The sequence below is a fragment of the Ranitomeya imitator genome, chromosome 2, assembly GCF_032444005.1.
Source record: "Ranitomeya imitator isolate aRanImi1 chromosome 2, aRanImi1.pri, whole genome shotgun sequence".
In the NCBI taxonomy this organism is placed as follows: Eukaryota; Metazoa; Chordata; class Amphibia; order Anura; family Dendrobatidae; genus Ranitomeya; species Ranitomeya imitator.
In genome coordinates, this window is record NC_091283.1 from 435,421,555 (window position 1) to 435,437,958 (window position 16,404).

Below are 16,404 nucleotides of genomic sequence, written 5' to 3' on the forward strand. Positions count from 1 at the left end.
TTTTACACATTTGGAAATTTTTTTTTTTACTTTTTTATTTTGTCCCAGGGGGGGACATCACAGATCGGTGATCTGACAGTTTGCACAGCACTCTGTCAGATCACCGATCTGACTTACAGCACTGCAGGCTTCACAGTGCCTGCTCTGAGCAGGCTCTGTGAAGCCACCTCCCTCCATGCAGGACCCGGATCCGCGGCCATCTTGGATCCGGGGCTGGAGCAGGCAGGGAGGGAGGTAAGACCCTGCGGGGGGCTCAGGGAAGCTCGCAGGGAGCCCCCTCCCTGCGGGAAGCTTCCCTATACCGCCGGCACATCGCGATCATCTTTGATCGCGGTGTGCCAGGGGTTAATGTGCCGGGGGCAGTCCGTGACCGCTCCTGGCACATAGTGGCGGATGTCAGCTGCGATAAACAGCTGACACCCGGCCGCGATCGGCGGCGCTCCCCCCGTGAGCGCTGCCGATCGCATATGACGTACTATCCCGTCGGTGGTCATAGGGGGCCCACCCCACCTCGACGGGATAGTACGTCTAATGTCAGAAAGGGGTTAATAGTCATGAAAATACAGAAAAATATTTAAATGAGAAGATGTGTCCAAACTTTTGGTCTGTACTATATATATATATATATATATATATATATATATATATATATGCATTCTATGTGTATGTTTCTATTCTATCTATCTATCTATCTATCTATCTATCTATCTATCCCAACCTGTCAGTGTGATTTTACTGTACACCGCACATGAATTACCGGCTTTTCAAAGAACACTGATGTATAAAAAACGGACAGCACTTGCATGCTGCGAGTGCTGTGCATTTTTGTCTCGCACCCATAGACTTGCATTGGCGAGACTCTGCCGACAAACATGGAAAATCGCAGCATGGTGCGATTTCTCTCGCGCGTACAATACTGCCGAGAAAAAAAAATGGTGATCTGAGCTGCCCCATAGATTATCAGCGGTCCGAGTGCTATGTGATTTTTTTCTCGCATAGCACTTGTCTGTATTCAACGCTTGTGTGACTCCAGCCTTAGGGTGTTGCTAACAAATAATCAAAAGAGTAAGCAATTTCTGTTTTTTCCATGGAGTTTCCCTTCATATGTGTCCACCATATTGAATACTGAAGCAATCACTGTTCTCAGCCAATCTAGATTGTTTCCAGCACACTCAAAAGCCAATTGCCTAAGATAGACATGGGACTCAATCACACAATCAAAGAGTTCATAGCCCCTAACTACTGTATACTATATCTACTATATAATTGTCTAAGGGTCACTTCCGTCTGTATGTCTGTCTGTCACGGATATTCATTGGTCGCGGCCACTGTCTGTCATGGAAATCCAAGTCGCTGATTGGTCGTGGCAAAATGCCCACGACCATTGCCACGACCAATCAGCGACGGGCACAGTTCGGCGGCAACATGGCCGCTCCTTCCTCCCCGCAGTCAGTGCCTGCTCCATACTCCCCTCCAGTCAGCGCTCACACAGGGTTAAAGGCAGCGCCAATGGACCGCGTTATGCCGTGGAGTAACGCACTCCATTAACGCTGCTATTAACCCTGTGTGACCAACTTTTTACTATTGATGCTGTCTATGCATCAAAAAATCGTTATATACTCACCGTCCGTCGGCCCCACAACAGGCCTTTCCCGCTCCTCGCGACGCTCCGGTGACGGCTCATGCATTGCGATCTCGCGAGATGATGACGGATTGGACCGCTATGTCATCATCTCACAAGACCGCAATGCACTCTTGAGACCGGAGCATGCGAGGAGCGCAGGTAAATGCTTCCTAGATCCTGGGGCCAACGGAAGGTGAGTATATAACAATTTTTTATTTTAATTCTTTTTTTTAACAAGGATATGATGCCGACATTGCTATATACTAAGCGGGCTGGACAATATACTAAGCGGGCTGGACAATATACTACGCGGGCTGTGCAATATACTGCGCACGCTGGGCAATATGCTACGCAGGCTGTGCAATATACTACGTGGGCTGTGCAATATACTATGCGGGCTGTGCAATATACTACGCGGGCTGTGCAATATACTACGCGGGCTGGGTAATATACTATGCGGGCTTTGCAATATACTACGCACGCTGGGCAATATACTATGCGGGCTGTGCAATATACTACGCGGGCTGTGCAATATACTACGTGGGCTGTACAATATACTACGCGGACTGTGCAATATACTGCGTGGGTTGTGCAATATATTGTGTGGGCTGTGCAATATACTGCGTGGGCTGTGAAATATACTGCGTGGGCTGTGCAATATACTGCATGGGCTGTGCAATATACTGCAAGGGCTGTGCAATATCCTACGTGGCTGTGCAATATACTGCATGGGCTGTGCAATATACTGCGTGGGCTGTGCTATATACTGCGTGGGCTGTGCAATGTACTACGTGGGCTGTGCAATGTACTACGTGGGCTGTGCAATATACTACGTGGGCTGTGCTATACACTACGTGGGCTGTGCTATACACTACGTGGCCTGTGTTGTACACTACGTGGCCTGTGTTATACACTACGTGGCCTGTGTTATACACTACGTGGGCTGTTATATACTGCGTGCGTGGGCTGTTATATACTACGTGAGCTGTGTTATATGCTATGTGTGCTGTTATACTCTCCGTGGGCTGTGCTCTATACTACGTGGCTGTGCTATATACTCCGTGGGCAGTGTTATATACTACGTGGCTGTGCTATATACTACGTGGCTCTGCTATATACTCTGTGGGCTGTGCTATATACTCCGTGAGCTGTGCTATATGCTACGTGGCTGTGCTATATACTACGTGGCTCTGCTATATACCACTGGCTGTGCAATATACTACGTGGCTGTGCTATTTACTACGTGGGCTGTTATATACTACATGGCTGTGCTATATACTATGTGGCCGGCCGCGAATAATCAGCGACTGGCGCAGTCCGGCTGCGAATTGGCGCGGGAGTTGAACCACGCTTCGCTAATTTTATCGCTTCATGCCAAATCCTGTGTATTCAATGTATTATTCTAAAATCTTCATAAATAAACTACATACATATTCTAGAATACCCGATGCGTTAGAATCGGGCTACCATCTAGTACATATATATTATACTATATATCACTTGTGTCTTTATTAAAAGTACATTGTACTGATGCCCATGACAGTTCTAATTGGGACCTCTCAACTCCTAACCGGGTTAGCATAGACTAAATTGGCACAAATCACTCCAAGGAACTCTCTGGTTTTCACCCTTTCACGCAATACAGGTTCTGGTCTTTGCAGTGTAAGCCTCAGGGCTGGATCCACGGAGCAGCTACTGCTGGTGGAGAAATTTGATAGAATATTCAGCAAACAGGTTAGTACCGCAGGAATGAAGACAATGTCATATTCAATAGGTGGGATGTGGTCAGGAGTAGGCTTGAGCGAAACGGATCGGACAAATTCAAAAGTCGCCGACTTTTGGCAAAGTCGGGTTTCATGAAACCCGACCCGATCCTAGTGTGGGATCGGCCATGCGGTCGGCGATCTTCACGCCAAAGTCGCGTTTCGTATGACGCGTTTGGCGCCATTTTTTCAGCCAATGAAGGAGCGTGGGCAGAGTGATGACATAGGTCTTAGGGGCGTGGATGCCTATCGCCATCTTGTCCCTTGTGCGCTGTAGCGATTTGCAATGTGTAACACCAGCTTTTCTGTTCAGGGACGGAGGAGAGAGAGAGAGAGTGAGAGAGAGAGAGAGAGAAAAAAAAAGTTAGATTTCCCATTGACTTTGCATTGGGTTTCGTGTTTCGGTTGATCCCCGACTTTTCGCCATAATCGGCCGATTTCACTCGACTCGACTTTTGAGATAGTCGGGTTTCGCGAAATCCGACTCGACCCTAAAAAAGTAAAAGTCGCTCAACCCTAGTCAGGAGTATAAGTTCAGGAGGTCAGACAGAGACATAAAGTAAAAAGAAATGTTTAAACAATTACATGTCAAGTCCATTAAAGGTGTTTTCTGGTTTAAGAAAACCCTTATCCCCCGGCAGCAAAAACAAACTATTCTTTCCGCACCCTCCTCAACTATTCATTTCTCACCCTCCTCAGGTACAGTGCTGAGTCTCCGCCGCTGTTCACATGGTTTGCTACTGCTTGCAGCTCTAATGTCACATTAACAGTGCTGCCAATCAATGAGCTCAGTGACTCATGCCATCAACTTGGGCAGAGTACCTTGAACTTTTGTTATTGTCTGCAGCATTGTTAATGTGACAGTCAGGAAGGGACTTCAAAAGAAAAAATAACTTTACAGGTAGTACAGGGATTGGACTATGATAAAGTTATTTTCTCTGATGAAGCCCTCTTCAGACTGTTTGGGATATCTGGAAGAATGAGTGTACAGAGAATAGGTGAGTGCTACCATGAGTCCTGTGTGATACCAACAGTAGAGTTTCCAGAACCATTCATGTTTGGGGCTTTTCATCTATGGATGGGGACTCGCTCATAATTTTGTTTAAGAACACTGAGATGAATAAAAAATTGGATCTAAACTTAATCCAAGAGCAACATCTCCCAACCATCCAGGAGCAATTTGATGATCAAGATGCCTTTTCCAGCACAATGGAGACCAAGTCACAAGCCAAAAGTGATAATTTAATGGCTCACTGAACAAAACATTGAAATTGTGAGTCCATCGCCAGGAAAATCCACAGATCTCAATCCTATTGGGAACCTGTGGTCAATCCTCAAAATGTGGGAGGACAAACATATCATAACATAAATTGCGAGGGGCAGCTCAGTGGCTCAGTTGTTAGCACTGCATCCTTGCATCACTGAGGTCCTAGATTCAAATCCAACCAAGGACAACATCTTTAAGAAGTGTATATGTTCTCCCCGTTTTTGCGGGGGGGTTTCCTCCTGGTGCTCTTGTTTCCTTGTACACTCAAGAGACATACTTATAGGAATCTAGATTGTGAGCCCCAGTGGGGACAGTGCTGATGATGTTTGTTAAGTGCTGTGAAATTAATGGGGCAATATGAGTCAGTAAAATAGATAATAAATGATGAGACAAGAGAGGGTGTTCATCAGTAAGGACCATTTGGCCCATAGGGCAGGAACAGACTACCGTATGACTTGTGTGATGATTGCATCCCAACGCCTCTCCTGACTTGAGCTTGACAGTGTGATGTATATCTATGCATTTGTCAAGCTCAGGTCAGGAGAGACGACAGTCAGGATGAGGTTTATGATGCGATCCAGGCACAAGTTATACGTCGGTTTGTCTCTGCTCAGAAGCTGATATCCAGCTTCCATGGCGAAGGGCTCAAGTCTTGAAAAATATAGAGCAACTCTGTAATTATTGAGTCTTGTAAAACTTTTTAAAACTTGTGAAATGCTGATAATTGTAAGGATATAACTACGTTGGAGCAGAGAACTGTGAAAACCAAAAAATGATGTTAGTTTCAAAAATTTTGGCCATAACTGTATAATAAAACACTAATTAAAATGACTAAATTGCTCATCTGCCATCACATATCACAGTAAGAAGAGTAACATCGTTGGCTGGACAATGTTTGCAAAGTTGTGCCATCCAGAGGTGACACCTTTTCCCAGTCGTGCTGCAAGTGCCGACCACAGATTCAAAGCATTAACGAAGATGTGATGGAGTAAGGTCAGGCATATACGGTATGTTACAACAGTTTTCCTTTAATTACATAATATAAATATGTAAAAAAAAAAAGGGATAAAGGATACATCAGCTTTCCTTGTATTGACCGTCCTTTTGGTCATGTGCATCATACAGTACATACTACCAGTGTAAAGGTTACATGCTGCCTTTAGGCGAGGAATGAAGAACGGTGACGCCTGTCCTGCTCATACAGTGACTAATCCAACAATACATTGTGATCGTCCTACTCAACACATTTAATAAAAAAAACCTCACTGGAAACCAGACAAACAAGTTTCCATGCTCATCATTATAATATATTTTAATCCTAAAAATACATATACTGTATGAATAATGGCCAGATTATATACTTAAAAGATATGTCGACCTCTGAGTAGAAGTTTTAAGGTGATATTAAATATGGAGTTATTGTGTATACACTGTAAATTAAACTATTTATCTTCTACAAATTCTGAGTTACGTCCTGGATTATTCTCCAGGGCTTCACTCACTATTCTGCTGGTGGAGTCACTGTGTACATATATTACATTACTTATCCTGTACTGATCCTGAGTTACATCCTGTATTATACTCCAGAGCTGCACTCACTATTCTGCTGGTGGAGTAACTGTTTACATACTTTACATTACCTATCTGAAGCGATGGCCGGGGTACCACCATGGTGCAGGAAGACTACTGTACACAAGATGAGGTGCAAACAACAAAGGCTAGATTTATTGGGAGGCAAGGAATGAAGGGAATGAGGAAGATGCAAACAGGGGTTTACAATGGCAACAGACAATTTACAAAAGTAATAAACTTTATCTTTTCTGTAAAATAGCATGGTGCTCCAACTATTACAGACTCAAAATATGTCTAACAAGCAAATGTAAACAATAAACGAGTGATGATGCTACTCTACGTATAACCTCCCTGGCCTTTAATAAGCAGGCAACACGGCTCCCGTGTACTGACTATTGAAGCCTACACTAGGCACTAACAGGTGCACCAAACAGGAACAAACTCACGGTGATGTTGGAGTATCAGGTCCAGTCCCAGGGGGGCCCCCAGCAGTCCAATACGGTGGTGCGCATGACTTTCTGTCAGCTCTGTGAAACGTGGTCTTGTCCTTGCTTCTGGATCCTAGGGATGCTCCTGGAAACTGTAAATCCCTTTCTCTGTATCTTTGTGGCTCTTTTGCAGCTATATCAGGAAACAGTTCTTCTCTCTTTCAGCTATCAGCACAAAAAGTCCTCTCTCCAGCAGCCTCAGCTCACACACGCTGCTCCAGCTCCACACCTGCACTCTGCGCAGACTAGTTCATTACAATGATTATTGCAGGGGAGAAGCAGAACATTCCATCACGCCAGACAAGGGGGTGCAGCCTCTTAAAGTGACAGTGTGTTCCTTACTATCCATAACAGCACCACCCTCTTACATGCCTCCCTTCTTAATGATGGTCGTCCTCGGCCATCACAGCATCAGGGTCAAAGTGTAATGGACGAACGTGCAATGCGGAAACAGCACCTATAGAGGAGGCAACAAAGGTGTAAAAACAGACAGAGCACACTGTTCTACATATCGGACTGGTGGAACCCCTGCATTAGACCTCTGGGATCTCCGAAGCTCTTGGCTGCCAGGCAAGGCTTGACTATCTACCAGAGGAACACTTGTTGCAGGAGACATTGTGAGCTCTTGTTTGGTCTCGTCCTCGCATGGTGGTACTGGTACATCCATGGGATTACCGTCTCTGTGCAGCTTAGGACCCCCTACTGTGTCAGGTATGGTCCACCACTCATCATCGATTTCACCATCAGGCATGACAGATTCAGGAAGTGGAGTAGCGCCTTCAGGCAACAATGGCGTAGGACAGACCTCAGACCGGCAAGGCCGCAGCATATTTCTGTGAAGTACTCTAGGGGCGGAAGCCCCAGTCTCAATCTGTACCTTGTAGACAGCGCCATCAGCATACACTCGCTTGATAACTTTGTATGGCTGTACTTCCCATCTCTCACTTAGTTTTCCCTTGGGGCGTTTCTCTCTGACTAATACTCAGTCTCCAGGTTGGAGTGGTAGCTCTTGAGTTGGTTTGCGGCCCATATGTTCTTTTTCTTGCAGCTGCTGACCCGCCAACCACCGTATCGTTTGCAATTGTTGCCGATGCTCTTTCACCCATGAGGTGACAGTTCGCTCCATCAGCTCCTCTGGCTGTTCCAAATTCAGCTCAATGATCTCTCATCCAGCTCTTCCAAACAACAGTAGATAGGGGGTATAACCCGTGGTGGAGTGGACCCGATTGTTGTAGGTCCAGACCAATTCCGGCAGATAGTCTGGCCAACACGCCTTCTTATCCTCATCCAACGTTCTCAGCATTTGAAGTAAGGTTCGGTTGAAGCGTTCACAAGCTCCGTTGCCTTGAGGGTGGTAAGGGGTGGTCCGGGACCGCTCGATGCCATACATACAATACAATTTTTCCATCACATTGCCTTGGAAACATGCGCCTTGGTCAGAATGGATGCACTTTGGGCACCCATACACCCGGATGAAGTCTTGACAGATGGCTCGCGCCGCCGATTCCGCAGTCTGATCTCTAGTCGAAGTGACTACTGCAAACTTAGAGAAATGATCGGTCATCACCAAACAGTATTGCAGCCCCCGGGCCGAGTGTCCCACGAGGAGGTAGTCGATCATCAAGACTTCTAGCGGTTCCTTAGTTTGCATGGTCTGGATGGGTGCCCTCTGTTCGGTACTCTTAATGAGGTCACATACTCGACATTGTCGGCAAACCTCTTCCACCACAAACTCCAACCGGGGGCAATACACATACCGTTGTAACCATTGGTAGATCTTCGTGGGGCCGAAGTGCGCTCCAAATTCATGGGCTTCTGTAGCAACTTCGTGAGCCATTCTTCCTGGGATGACAACTTGCAACCTTACTTCCATATCTTTTGGCTGTTGCCTCTTATGATATAGCACTGACTCTCGCACCTCCAGTCTATCCCCCCGATGTAACACACTCCTCATTTCAGAGTCCAGATCATCTCTCTCTTGTTTGCCAGGCTTCTGCTTTTGTCTTTCTCTGCCACGGCTCCTTGCCAGTATCCGCTTGCTAGGTCCAGGGTGGAGAAGTCCTTGGATTTCCCCAACGCTGTCAAGGATTCCTCGATGTGGGGCAACAGATACGAGTCTCGAACAGTGCAGGCATTGAGTTTCCTGTAATCTACACAGAACCGGATGGTCCCATCCTTTTTCTTGACGAGTACCACCGGGGCTGCTCAAGGGCTCTGACTACTCCGCACCACTCCTGAATCCAGCATCTGCCTCAGTAATGTTTTCACCTCTTGATACATCTTGGGCGGGATCTGCCGGTATCGTTTTCGAATTGGACGAGCTTCCCCAGTCGGTATCTCATGTGTGATGGCTTCAGTACAACCAAAATCTTTGGCATGACGGGCGAATGCGGCCTAATTTTCCCACAACATAGTTTCTATTGCTTGCACATGCTCAGGGCCCAGAGCCTTCACATCCACTTCCATTTGATCAAGGATGACCCGTCCACTCCACTCCGGGGATGGCATCTCTTCGTCCCCCACAGCAACTGCTAGGGTCCACCCCACGCCTTTTTTCAGTGATAAAGACATCTCCTTCTGACTCACCACTTCACCCTTATGTAGGTAGACCAGGGCCAGATCTGTCCCTTGTGGCAAGGTGACCTCCCCGGGTCCCACATTCAAAGCTCTTATGGGGAGATGTCCTCTCTGGACAACAGCTATCATACGAGCTATCATGGCTTCTTGGTCCACTCCTCCGCCCACCACAGGCTGAGCAACCACTTCCAACCCGTCAAGGTTGCGGTGAGTCCCCACTGGAAGGTATACTATAGTTTCTCACTCGGGAGATAGGATTACAGGTTCTTTACCAGGAGCCCTGATGGCCCCTACCGTCTGATAAGATGGCACACTCTTCTGCGTCCCACAGACGTGGATCAGTCGTTGAAGGGCTTCTTGAGTAGGCTTATGTGTAGTAGCCTTCTTCCAATAGCCAGGTCCCCGTTTGGTAAACATAATCTGATCGAGTTCATGTAGGATGTTCATTCCCAGTACTACAGGCACATCTTCCTTGATAGGCTCATGGACTAGCAGGATCCCTTTTCTCCCAACTTCTTGCCCACAGATTCGAATATTCATCCACACGACCCCTGTGACCGGGATCGGTTGTTGGTTGGCAGCAAACAACCGGATCAATGTTTCTTTTTCTGACTTGGCCAGGTCCTGGAAATACTGCTTGAAATACGCTTCTGGCATCGTTGTCACTTGTAACCCGGTATCTATCAGGCAATCCACTAGAACTCCTTTGAATTCAGCACATAGGATGGGGCTCCCAGCAATCAAGTGTTCGTTATGATATGGAGTGGCCTCTCTCCTCGCCTCCCCCGCAGAGTGCCGCACTACTGCGGGGGTTGGTAGTTTAACGGCGGCTTCTGCTGGCCTTGATTATAGTTTCAACAGTCTCTGGCAAGGTGCCCCCGTCCTCCACATTCCCAGCATTGGATGCCTCCTCCTCGCCGGGGGGTACCTCGAGCCTGTCCTCGTGCCTCCGATGCCTGACGGGAGGGGGCTTGCTCCCACTGATCCCTTATCGGTCGGGCTGAAGTATGGTTGCATGAGTACGGTGGGTCAGACTGTTGTAGTTCCCCACTCTTTGCTCCATCTGGGTCAGTTTCTCTAGCACGATGACAAGGGACCGCTGCAAGTCTTGCACCACCTGGACCAGCACCTCCTGATGGTTTGGGTCCCCTCTGATATGGGTGCCCGGGACACGCATCACCCCAGACGCATAGCTCTCTTTACTTCGGGCCACTGTTTCTGCCAGGATTTGACGAAACGTAAGAGCCAGATCTGCCCGGACCCGTTCTGACACTGCTTGCCTCAAGGATGTGCTGTGCAGTCCCAGAATGAATTGCTCCCGGAGTATCCGGTCTTTAGAGCCCATGCCGCCAAATCCATGTGCCTCCTTTCTCTGCACCTCTGCTAACACTTCTTGCAGTGCTGTTGCATACTAAGAAATTCCTTCTTCTTCCCACTGCAGCCTAGAGAAAAATTTGGAGCGAAGGTGTCCGGCGCTAGCAGTCTCGCCGTAGATCTCTTCCAGGAACTTCACTAGCTCCTTCAAGGTACTGCGGGTGAGTTCTGGTTGTAGGTAGACGTTTCTACGGGCTTCTCCCTCTAGGGCAGTTAATGCAATGTCCACTTCAAGGTCTGGGCTGATGTTATAAATCTTCAGGGTGCTTTGCAGCCGGGACACCCAGTCGGAGAGTGGCATATTCTTGCCGTCAAACTTTGGTAGTGCACTAAATATGGTGCCCATAGGGAGTGCCCTTGCAGGGGTTCTACCAATGCCCACAGCATCTCCATTAACATTAGCATTCCCGCCATTGCTGTCTGCTGCCTCCATCTTGGTGACAGTACCCTGCTCGCAGCGCCACTTGAAGCAATGGCCGGGGGACCACCACGGTGCAGGAAGACTACTGTACACAAGATGAGGTGCAAACAACAAAGGGTAGATTTATTGGGAGGTAAGGAATGAAGGGAATGAGGAAGATGCAAACAGGGGTATACAATGGCAACAGGCAATTTAGAAGAGTAATAAACTTTATCTTTTCCGTAAAATAGCACGGTGCTCCAACTATTACAGACTCAAAATATGTCTAACAAGCAAAAGTAAACAATAAACGAGTGATGATGCTACTCTACGTATAACCTCCCTGGCCTTTACTAAGCAGGCCACATGGCTCCCGTGTACTGACTATTGAAGCCTACACTAGGCCCTAACAGGTGCACCAAACGGGAACAAACTCATGGTGATGTTGGAGAATCAGGTCCAGTCCCAGGGGGGCCCCCAGCAGTCTAATACGGTGGTGCGCACAACTTTCTGTCAGCTCTGTGAAACGTGGTCTTCTCCTTGCTTCTGGATCCTAGGGATGCTCCTGGAAAGTGTAAATCCCTTTCTCTGTATCTTCGTGGCCCTCTTGCAGTTATAACAGGACATAGTTCTTCTCTCTTTCAGCTATCAGCACAAAAAGTCTTCTTCAGCAGCCTCAGCTCACACACGCTGCTCCAGCTCCACACCTGCACTCTGCGCAGACTAGTTCATTACAATGATTATTGCTGTGGAGAAGCAGAACATTCCATCATGCCAGACAAGGGGGTGCAGCCTCTTAAAGTGACAGCGTGTTCCTTACTGTCCATAACAGCACCACCCTCTTACATATCCTGTACTGATCCTGAGTTACATCCTGTGTTATACTCCAGAGCTGCACTCACTATTCTGCTGGTGGAGTCACTGTGTACATACATTACATTACTTATCCTGTACTGATCCTGCGTTACATCCTGTATTATACTCCAGAGCTGCACTCACTATTCTGCTGGTGGAGTAACTGTGTACATACATTGCATTACTTATCCTGTACTGATCCTGAGTTACATCCTGTATTATACTCCAGAGCTGCACTCACTATTCTGCTCGTGGAGTCACTGTATACATACATTACATTACTTATCCTGTACTGATCCTGATTCCTGAGTTACATCCTGTATTATACTCCAGAGCTGCACTCACTATTCTGCTGGTGGAGTTACTGTGTATATACAGTGGGGCAAAAAAGTATTTAGTCAGTCAGCAATAGTGCATGTTCCCCCACTTTAAAAGATGAGAGGCGTCTGTAATTTACATCATAGGTAGACCTCAACTATGGGAGACAAACTGAGAAAAAAAAATCCAGAAAATCACATTGTCTGTTTTTTTAACAATTTATTTGCATATTATGGTGGAAAATAAGTATTTGGTCAGAAACAAACAATCAAGATTTCTGGCTCTCACAGACCTGTAACTTCTTCTTTAAGAGTCTCCTCTTTCCTCCACTCATTACCTGTAGTAATGGCACCTGTTTAAACTTGTTATCAGTATAAAAAGACACCTGTGCACACCCTCAAACAGTCTGACTCCAAACTCCACTATGGTGAAGACCAAAGAGCTGTCAAAGGACACCAGAAACAAAATTGTAGCCCTGCACCAGGCTGGGAAGACTGAATCTGCAATAGCCAACCAGCTTGGAGTGAAGAAATCAACAGTGGGAGCAATAATTAGAAAATGGAAGACATACAAGACCACTGATAATCTCCATCGATCTGGGGCTCCACACAAAATCCCACCCCGTGGGGTCAGAATGATCACAAGAACGGTGAGCAAAAATCCCAGAACCACGCGGGGGGACCTAGTGAATGAACTGCAGAGAGCTGGGACCAATGTAACAAGGCCTACCATAAGTAACACACTACGCCACCATGGACTCAGATCCTGCAGTGCCAGACGTGTCCCACTGCTTAAGCCAGTACATGTCCGGGCCCGTTTGAAGTTTGCTAGAGAGCATTTGGATGATCCAGAGGAGTTTTGGGAGAATGTCCTATGGTCTGATGAAACCAAACTGGAACTGTTTGGTAGAAACACAACTTGTCGTGTTTGGAGGAAAAAGAATACTGAGTTGCATCCATCAAACACCATACCTACTGTAAAGCATGGTGGTGGAAACATCATGCTTTGGGGCTGTTTCTCTGCAAAGGGGCCAGGACGACTGATCCGGGTACATGAAAGAATGAATGGGGCCATGTATCGTGAGATTTTGAGTGCAAACCTCCTTCCATCAGCAAGGGCATTGAAGATGAAACGTGGCTGGTTCTTTCAACATGACAATGATCCAAAGCACACCGCCAGGGCATCGAAGGAGTGGCTTCGTAAGAAGCATTTCAAGGTGCTGGAGTGGCCTAGCCAGTCTCCAGATCTCAACCCTATAGAAAACCTTTGGAGGGAGTTGAAAGTCTGTGTTGCCAAGCGAAAAGCCAAAAACAACACTGCTCTAGAGGAGATCTGCATGGAGGAATGGGCCAACATACCAACAACAGTGTGTGGCAACCTTGTGAAGACTTACAGAAAACGTTTGACCTCTGTCATTGCCAACAAAGGATATATTACAAAGTATTGAGATGAAATTTTGTTTCTGACCAAATACTTATTTTCCACCATAATATGCAAATAAATTGTTAAAAAAAACAGACAATGTGATTTTCTGGATTTTTTTTTCTCAGTTTGTCTCCCATAGTTGAGGTCTACCTATGATGTAAATTACAGACGCCTCTCATCTTTTAAAGTGGAGGAACTTGCACTATTGCTGACTGACTAAATACTTTTTTGCCCCACTGTATATTGCATTACTTATCCTGTACTGATACTGAGTCACATCCTGTATGATACTCCAGAGCTGCACTCACAATTCTGCTGGTGCAGTCACTGTGTACATACATTACATTACTTATCCTGTACTGATCCTGAGTTACATCCTGTATTATACTCCAAAGCTGCACTCACTATTCTGCTGGTGGAGTCGCTGTGTGCATACATTACATTACTTATCCTGTACAGATCCTCAGTTACATAATGTATTATGCTGCACAGTTGGATATATAATGTTTGTACACAGTGTGAGGTTGTATTCATCAAGACTGGTGTTTGTGTGAGGAGAACATTTTCAAATGACACGTTTATGGTTTTATTGGAGATAAATGGTAACTGTGGGTTCACTGTAATATACTCTTTGTACCTCCGGATTACTTTCTTTTATGGGTTCTTCTTGCTCCTCTTCAAACTCTGAGCTGCTCACTGCATTTCCCATGATAAGAAATCTGCTGAGAGAACAAATTCATAATGACAACTGTGTTTTTTGGGGATTTATTCTGCATGTGACTGTAACTGAGGTGAACAAGGGAGTCCAGGGCCGGACTGGCCATTTGGCAATTCTGGCAAATGCCAGAAGGGCCGGTCTGGTTGTGGGATGCCTTGTGTGCTACGTTGTTAACAGAATCAATGTTCTCAAGACACTCATACTGTTAACAGTTGTGACAGAGCACAAAGCCGATCACTCTGTCACTTACCTCAGCATGCCGTGGGTATAATTAGAAATATTAGTCTTGTAGTAAATCTTCCTTTCTTCCATCCAGGGTAATATTAGTAATATATCCCATCTGGTTATTGGGGATGGGGACACCATGGGCCTGTGTGATTTCAAATGCCAGGGCTGAATTTAATCCCCAGTCCATACCTGAGGGAGCCCATCACAATGTACATAGTGTCCTATCTGCAGGCAGCGTGTTGTCAGGCAGGAGAAGCTGAGCAGTCTTCCTTTATAAGTGTGGATACAGAGAAGTCTGTCAATCACTGACTAGAACTGCCCCCTGGACTCCTAAGCTACCAATGAGTAGGAATTTTGAGGATTAAAAGTTAGACTGATTCATCTTCCACAAAATTATTTATTAAAGGAAACCTGTCACCCCCAAAATCGAAGGTGCGCATGCGCTGGGAAAGGTCAGAGAGGCCCGGTGCCTGCACACTGCAGTACTTTGCTCTGCCCTCAACAGGTCAGACAAAGTACGCCTGAGCCGGAGCCACAGCATGAAGACAAGAAGAGGACATCATCGTAAGAAGATGGGAGGCCCCGGACCGGACCGCGACGCCCATCGGAGCAGAACACAGCAGGACCGCCCCTGGGTGAGTATAATCTAACCTTTTTTCTCATCTTTCAGGATACATCGGGGGCTTATCTACAGCATTCCAGAATGCTATAAATAAGCCCCTGATGCCCGTGGGCTTAGCTCACTTTCGATTTTCGGGGTGACAGGTTCCCTTTAATATGCGCATCTCCTCCTCTATAACATGCTGCCTACAGTTGTACAGCATTCCCATGCTGAAAGGTCACATTTAAGTTCTCGATCTTTTATTGTGTGCAGCAGCCTTCCTCCCTTCTGAGTGCTAGTTGTGTTATACAGCCGGCATCTACCTGTAACACAAGTGACTGGAGCTAGCTCCGATCGCTGCTATTTTGCCATTACTCATAGATGCCACTGTCAATCACTGAATAACTGGGTTGCCAGTGCACAGCTCCCTCACGCAACACAGTTGCATTGACAGAAAAATAAAATTCTTGCCATAGAAAGTGGCAAACAAAACTAGCTATTTTTATTAATTTTTTAAAAAAAAATTTTAACCAGTAGAATATAAATAAACTATGTTGGCTTCATATTGCTGTAATTGCACCGTCCCGGAGACTCATGTTCCAGGTCAGTTTTACCACACAATAAACACTGTAAAAAATGAAACTGAAAAAACAATGGCGGACTTGCATTTTTGTCACTATTTCACCTTTTTTTTCCAGCTTTTCAGTTTGTTATATGGTAAAGTGAATGTCGTCATTTAATTCCTGTGTTCCCGCAGAGCAGTATATGTATGGTGGCAGGATTGCCAGCCTCAGGCTGAACGCCGCAGCGATCACGTGCGGGTGTCAACTCACACACCGCAGCAACACCTGTGCTCGGGGCTGGCACCAATTGCGGGCATTTAACCCCTCTGATGTCACTGTCAGTAGTGACAGCGACATAGAGGAGCATCACGCAGGGAATCCATTCCATCATGATTGCAATACGCGACGTCCTGATGGCCTCGGAGTCCTTCAGGGTCCTGCAGAGAAGGTGGCTTGTGAGCACCTGCTGAGAACAGACGCTGACATGCCTTCTTCCCTACCTGTCAGATGCTGATGTGATACCCTTCAGTGCAGAAGCATTGCAGAGTATCAGATCAGCGATCTGACACTGTGCAGTGATGCCCCAGCATGGGACAATGTATAAAAGTTGAAAAAATTATTAAAAAGTGTA

The 16,404-nt window shown here is 46.4% G+C and overlaps 1 protein-coding gene across 22 annotated transcripts in view; it reads right to left on the reverse strand.

Annotated features, from left to right (window-relative positions):
* Positions 1 to 16,404, reverse strand: part of BCAS1 (brain enriched myelin associated protein 1) — a 197,315-nt gene that overhangs the window by 153,863 nt on the left and 27,048 nt on the right. For 17 of the 22 annotated variants that reach the window (XM_069750917.1, XM_069750908.1, XM_069750906.1 and 14 more), the window contains exon 2: positions 14,301 to 14,382. The exons of 3 other annotated variants lie outside the window; for them this stretch is intronic. In XM_069750917.1, coding sequence (XP_069607018.1) covers positions 14,301 to 14,372 — 72 coding nt within the window. In that variant the 5' untranslated portion in view covers positions 14,373 to 14,382. Of the gene's footprint in view, positions 1 to 14,300; positions 14,386 to 16,404 lie in introns of all 22 variants that reach the window. 2 more of the 22 variants (XM_069750909.1, XM_069750901.1) reach the window with 1 other exon arrangement.